This window comes from Gekko japonicus, unplaced genomic scaffold (genome assembly GCF_001447785.1).
Source record: "Gekko japonicus isolate JY-2015 unplaced genomic scaffold, Gekko_japonicus_V1.1 scaffold589, whole genome shotgun sequence".
Classification (NCBI taxonomy): Eukaryota; Metazoa; Chordata; class Lepidosauria; order Squamata; family Gekkonidae; genus Gekko; species Gekko japonicus.
Window position 1 is genome coordinate 758,838 of NW_015163105.1, and position 7,270 is coordinate 766,107.

The following is a 7,270-nucleotide window of genomic DNA, read 5'->3' on the forward strand; positions in this document are numbered from 1 at the left end:
AGGGAAAGAAGCATTTATTGTATTGAAGTATGTAATATATGTTATGCTATGTATTGTTATATGGAAGCAGGATTAATTACTCCAATAAATAAATAAATAAATAAAATAGTGATTAGGAGCGCAGACTCTAATCTGGGAGAACTGGGTTTGATTCCCCACTCCACACGCAGCTGCTGGTGTGACTTTGGGTCAGTCACACGTTCTCTCAGCTGTTCTCAAGAGCAGTTCGCTCAGAGCTCTCTCAGCCCCACCTACCTCACAGGGTGTCTGTTGTGGGGAGGGGAAGGGAATGGAGTTTGTAAGTCACTCTGAGATTCCTTCGGATAGTGAAAAGCGGGGTATAAAAACCAACTTCTCCTACTCCTTCTTTTCTTCTTCTTCTATAGTACAACAGCTGGTACTGTGCTGGCAATAGTGAAAACATCCTTCTAACTTCTGTGCCTCTGGGGAAAAAACAACAAGAGATATTGCACACAATAAATGGCTGGTAGTCCCGATCGAACATCTAACTTTTGTTTGAAAATGTTTCTTTGCAGTTCTGTTTGAGATATCCCGAATACTCAACACTGGCCTAGATATGGAGACGCTCTCCATTTGCGTAAGGCTGTGTGAGCAAGGAATAAACCCCGAGGCCCTGTCGGCGGTCATTAAAGAGCTGCGCAAGGCTACAGAAGCGCTGAAGGTAAGACAGGTTTGTGGGAAACCATCCATAGTCGTTCAGTGCACTCAAGGACATCATGATATGAGCAGGGTCAACAGTTCCTCTTTGCTGAATACACACAACTTTCCAAGACTCTGAGGACGGGTTCTCCAACACTGTGCCCCTGGGCGCAATGGCACCAGCCTTCTTGGTGCCCACCACGTATCTTGAGAAAGCAGGTGGGCCTTTTGACCATCCGGGCTTCTGATTGGCCACTGGAGATCTGAGGGGCTGTGCAGATGTTTAAGAAGTCACTTCGGGAGCAGCTGCCGCCACGGCGCAGGGATCCTTGCCACACGACTGAAGGCAAGCTGTGTGTGCGTGAGGAAGCATTCTTGAGGAAGGCGTTCATTTCTCCCCCCCCCCCTTCAATATAGTTTATTATTTTAAAATAAAAACATTAACAACATAACAATATGCAACTTTCCGGAACGTTGACATAAAAAAAGCAAAGAATTAACATGTAGGTTACAATATTTATCTTTAACAGAATAATAACATCTAGTTTCATTAAACAAATTGAAATCTAGCCATAACTTCTGGGATCTCTCCTTCTTGTTGCAAGTATTCAAGAATAGGAGGCCATATTGTAAACAGCAATTTACTCCTTTCCATAAGATGAAATTTTTATAGAACATGTAATTTTTTCCATTCGATACCAATGCCACAGTTTGTTGTGCCATGCAGTTATAGGTGGTGTACGTTCAGACTTCCATTGCATAGCAACTACGGCTTTTGCAGCATACAATAATAATGCTACTCATAAGGAAGACGCTCGTTTTAAGAAAGGCATCCTGAAACATTGAAGAGTTACTACCAAAGTCCTGCATAACCTTCCTCTCTGACATTTTGTGGCTGGCTAGGCTACCTACGGCAGCCATTTTGTGGTTGTGCCTCCCTGTCCGGTGTCAGAATTCCTGAAGTGCCGATGGGCTCAATAAGGTGGGGGGCCCTTGCTCTGAGGCCTCGTTCCTGTGACCTCGTTCCCTTCCCGCTTCTCTCTGGCTGCTGCAGATGCTTTTCGCTGCTGCCAGGCGCTCCCGCTGGCGCAAAGCAATGTTTCTTCGAGGAGCCCTCGTGCAGCAGAAGTGCCAACTGCAAAGGGATCGAGTGCCACAGGAGAGGGCGTCCGATCTGGGGGACCCCTTTTTCTAAGACGATCAGGAAAGAGTGACAGAGGTACTACACAAAAGCGTCAGGAAATGAATAGAACGTTCATTGTATAAGCCTGTGAGCAGCTTGGCTGGACTAAAAGTGTCCTATAAAATGAATTCTATTTCTGATAGTTGCATAGGTAAAGGTTTCCCTTGCTCGAAGTCAGTAGAATCCGACTCTAGGGATGCGGTGCTCATCTCTGTTTCCAAGCCGAAGAGCCAGCGCTGTCCGAAGACTTCTCCATGGTCATGTGGCCGGCATGACTAGACGCCGAGGTGCACGGAATGCTGTTACCTTCCCACCGAAGAGGTACCTATTTATCTTCTTGCAATTTCTTGCTTTTGAACTGCTAGGTTGGCAGGAGCTGGGACCAGAGACGGGAGCTCACTCCGTCTTGCAGCACTCGGGTCTCGAACTGCCGAACTTCCGACCTTCCAGTCTGCAGATCAGCGTCTTAACCACTTGAGCCACCGCAGTCCCGATAGTTGCATACCTTATGCATAATCCTTCTATTCCAAATTCAAAATAAATCATCCTGTTACAAGAATAAAGGTTCCTAACGTTTTTCTCTCTCTCTAGAAGTTGGTAGAGCAGTTAATTTGGAAGAACCGGGTTTGATTCCCCACTCCTCCACTTGCACCTGGCTGGATGACCTTGGGCAAGCCATAGTTCTTTCAGAGCTGTTCTTGAAAGAGCTCTCTCAGTCCCCCCTACCTCACAGGGTGTCTGTTGTGGGGAGGGGAAGGGAAAGGAGATTGTAAGTCGCTCTGAGTGAAGGGCGGGGTTTAAATCCAGTCTCCTCCTCTTCTTAACGGTATATAGAACTAAGTCTGAGTCCAGTGGCACCTCTAAGACCAACAAAGTTTTATTCTGGGTATAAGGTTCCATGTGCACACGAAAGCTTACACCCTGAATTTAATTTTGTTGGTGCCACTGGACTCAAACTTGGTTCTGCTGCCTCAGACCACCCACCTGAAGGTCTATTGAACCATAACTTAAAAAAAAGAAAAGCCCCTCACTCTAAGTTCCATATCATTCTTGTTTGCTTGCTAAAGTGAGTTGCTGATGCTGACACAAGTTATGCTTAAGCACTCTCTGTTGCTCTGTTGGCCCACGGACAGGAAGGCAGATGTATGCCCCACCTACCACATGATAGCGTTGTAGTTGATTCAGTGGACGGCTTCAGGCAGTTCATCAGACCTGATACAAGATTGTCAGGAAAAACAGGGACCAGGGGGAAGTCTGAGTCCGGTGGCACCTTAAAGACCAACAAAGTTTAATTCTGGGTATAAGCTTTCATGTGCCTGCACACTTTGGATTAAACTTTGTTGGTCTTAAAGGTGCCACTGGACTCAAACTTTGTTTCTTCAGACCAACACGGCTACCAACCTGGATCTAGTGACAGAGGGACTGTATAAGCAAGCAGCATTTTATAAATCAGAAAGACAGAGTTTAGAAACACTGTGAGCAGAGAAATTAAACTGCTGGGGGAAGGTGATGCTCTGTATTCTTGGTGCTTGGGGGGCCACAGTGGGAGGGTGGAACCTCTGATGGCACCTGGTTTTTGAACATAACATGAGAGAAGCCAATGTTGGATCAGGCCAATGGCCCATCCAGTCCAACACTCTGTCACACAGTGGCCAAAAATACCAGGTGCCATCAGGAGGTCCACCAGTGGGGCCAGGACACTAGAAGCCCTCCCACTGTTGCCCCCCCCAAGCACCAAGAATACAGAGCATCACTTGCCCCAGAGCCCCTATCTATACCTTGTGGCTAATAGCGACTGATGGGCCCCTGTTCCGTATGCTTATCTAATTCCCTTTTGAAGCCGCCCATGCTTGTAGCCGCCACCACTTTCTGTGGCAGTGAATTCCAAGTGTTAATCACTCTTTGGGTGAAGAAGTACTTCCTTTTATCCGTTCTAACCCGACCCCAGACAGAGAGTTCCTATCTATTTCTTGTTGTTCAGTCGCACAGTCGAGTCCGACTCTTCGCAACCCCATGGATCATCTCCCGCCAGGCCCTCCTGTCTTCCGCCGTCCTCTGAAGTTGGCTCAATTTCATGTTCGTTGCATCGATGACACTGTCCAACCATCTCATCCTTTGCCGGCCCCGTCTTCTTTGACCTTCAATCTTTCCCAGCATCAGGGTCTTCTCCAGGGAGTGCTCCCTTCTCATTTGGTGGCCAAAGTATCTATACCTCGTGGCTAATAGCGACTGATGGACCTCTGCTCCGTATGCTTATCTAATTCCCTCTTGAAGCTGTCCATGCTTGTAGCCACCACCACCTCCTGTGGCAGTGAATTCCATGTGTGAATCACTCTTTGGGTGAAGAAGTACTTCCTTTTATCTGTTCTAACCCGACTGCTCAGCAATTTCTTTGAGTGCCCACGGGTTTTTGTATTGTATTTTGGGCACTTTGTGACACAGAGTATTGAACCGGATGGGCCATTGGCCTGATCCAACATGGCTTCTCTTATGTTCTCATAACTACTACGATAACTACTACGTTCTAAATGTCCCCCACACATCCCCCCCCCCCCCCCTGGTGGGGATGTTAATATTTTCTTTAGTCTCGGCTTACAAACAAGTCAGCGTAAGTTTGCAGAATAGCTCATGTTGTAATTCTGCCAAAAAAACCCAACCCCAAAACCCTGCCCCAATTTTAAAGCTGCGCTTCCCTCTTAATCTTTACCATTTCCCACAAACAACTCCCTGACCTTCAAACCAGAAATCTAGATGCCTCAGCAGCCACCAATGGACAAAAGGCATTTGCAGACAAAAAGACCTGCACAGTGATGATAAACGGTTTATCACCATCGGTAGACAGGGAAAATGGGGCTCATCTTCAGCCTGGGTTTCCTTCTGCCCTTCTCCCCCCATGTTCAACATCAGCATCATGGTAATTCTGTGGGGATGCCGTACACTGACCATTAGATCGGGGGGCGGGCGGGAAGGAGTGGGCTGGATTCTGCGTACTGTTCCTGCCCTGTACTGAGCACTTGCAAAGGATAGGGAGGAGTTCTGTGTTCCTGCCCAGTTTGGTGTGAGAGCCAGTTTGGTGTAGCGGTCAAGTATGTGGACTCTGATCTGGGAGAACCGGGTTTGATTCCCCACTCCTCCACTTGCACCTGGCTGGATGACCTTGGGCAAGCCATAGTTCTGTCAGAGCTCTCTCAGCCCCACCTACCTCACAGGGCGTCTGTTGTGGGGAGGGGAAGGGAAAAGAAGTTTGTAAGCCGCTCTGAGACTCCTTTGGGGTAGTGAAGGGCGGGGTATAAATCCAATCTCTTATTCTCCTCCTCTTCTAAATAAGATAGTTATCTGCTCATCTCAGCTCACAGTCAATACATATGAAGCTGCCTTATACTGAATCAAATCTTTGGTCCATCCAGGTCAGTATTGTCTACTCAGACTGGCAGCAGCTCTCCAGGGTCTCAGGCATCACCTACTCTTTTAACTGGAGATGCTGGGGATTGAACCTGGGAGTGTCTGCATGCCAAGCAGAAGCTCTGCCACTGAGCCACAGCCTCTTCCCTGATCTCTTCTGCTTCTAAGACCACCACCCGCCCCAGTCATTTTACACTGCTAAAACCGGTGGCAACAAATGGGTTGGATCCAGCCAGCTTCCTCCCACCCCCACTAAATCTTGCCCAGTTCTCTTTACTGTAGGGCTCCCCCCCCGCCCCCGTTCCACACAGCTTTGGCCCACATGGACCCCCTGATCCCCAACGTGGCCTTTCAGGTGGCCAGAAGGAATCTCTCATCCCTTGTTCACCAGTGGGAAAGCTGGCAAAGATCCAACCCCGAAGTCCATAATGTTCATTTTGCACGTTCGATTTGGGTGCTTCCGCTATAACCAAGTCCTTCTTCCCAGGCAACCGAAAACATGGGAAGCTGATTCGGCCGCAGAAGAACTTTGGACACAGAACACATTCAAAACCGAAGGCCAACGCTTGATTGGAAGATTTGTCTGTTGCAGATTTGGACCCTTGTACGTTGTGTGTGTCGGTTTCCAAACTTTCCCCCCCTTCCAAATCTTCCCTAAAGAAGATGGATGAAGGCACACAAGGAATTTCTGAATGCTTATTAACCGGAAATCCTTCAAGCCTCCTTTTTTACGTTAGATGCAGAGTTTTGTAAGTGCTGTTAATTATGTTTATGTATTCTGCATCGTACTGTTAGCGGTCTTACAGATCTACGGAAACGAACTTGTATTATGTTTTGCTTTTTGAAAACGTCCTGGTTTTACCTGCTGTGTTTTGGTTGAGGGATTAGGTTATTATGAACTCTTCCCCCCCCCCCCAATAAAAGAAAAATTAGCACGAAATGGAAATCTTTGTACTGTATAAATCTTAGATCAGGAGGCCAACAGGGGCATCCCAAGCAGAGTTACAACCCTGCTAAACCCATCAATGTACTGGGGGGGGGGGGTTTAACTCTGTTTAGGATTGCGCTGGAAGATGGGGCATTTCAATTTTTTTGTGTGTTTGCCTCATCAATGCTTAAACTACAGACGAGCTCTCGGTTTATGAAGCAACTGGTCATAGCACGAAAGAGCTGTTATTTCGGAGAAGTTTAGAAAAGTACAATCTTCACTGTTCATGCACGATATATTGGATATAATGTTTTTTGCTCTAATGTTGCTTTCTGCTGTATGAGGTACTCAGCTAAAATGCAGTTTGGCTGCCATTCATTTTGGGGGTGGGGTGGGGAGTTAGATGCTTCATTTGGTTCTGCCGAAACCAGTGAGGGATCGACTAGTTTGCGCCCTGTATTACGTTCGGCACCCTCTCTCTGTTTTGTCGTTTCACACTATACGAACGATAATAGAACATGATAGTCCCTTGAAAAGGTTATCTGGCTTAGTTGGGGATGAGGAAATTATGTTTTTGATTCATGGGGAGAGGCTGTGATCCTGCGGTATCGTTGTGGAATGTTCATTTAGCGACAGTGTGAAATATTGCACATAAATCAGTGGCAGAAAATGTGTGAGATGGTCTAGTTGTGGTCACCCAAAGAACAGGCTTTTATATGTTTTAGTGGTTAAAAAATATGCTTCCTTTAAGCATCGGTTGTGCCCCTTGTGTTTTTTTTCCGTCCTTGTTGCTCGTGTATTGGCTCCTCACCATTCTGGTTCTTGATATTTATATTTATGCAATGAATAAAGAGCAGAACCGTTTCCTTGCATTTTAACTTTGGGATGTGGAAAGGCAAGAGGGAAGACATCCTTGTGTTTCCTAGCATAGGATTGTCACAGTGTAGATCTTGGGAACGATTATTAGTACCCTAATTCATTGTCTTCAGGTCTCTTCTTAGTGTATCGCTTTATAAGAAATGTTTATCTACGTTATCTATAGTCCACCTTTCTTACAGGAACTCCAAGTGCATTACACATAGTGAGTCAGTAAAAGG

The 7,270-nt window shown here is 46.6% G+C and overlaps 1 protein-coding gene across 1 annotated transcript in view; it reads left to right on the top strand.

Annotated features, from left to right (window-relative positions):
• MZT1 (mitotic spindle organizing protein 1) overlaps nucleotides 1-7,029 on the top strand; it is a 12,832-nt gene extending 5,803 nt beyond the window's left edge. Inside the window, exons 2-3 of the mRNA XM_015406782.1 lie at nucleotides 537-682; nucleotides 5,733-7,029. Coding sequence (XP_015262268.1) covers nucleotides 537-682; nucleotides 5,733-5,756 — 170 coding nt within the window. The 3' untranslated portion in view covers nucleotides 5,757-7,029. The remainder of the gene's footprint in view (nucleotides 1-536; nucleotides 683-5,732) is intronic.
• The last annotated feature ends 241 nt before the right edge of the window (nucleotides 7,030-7,270 follow it).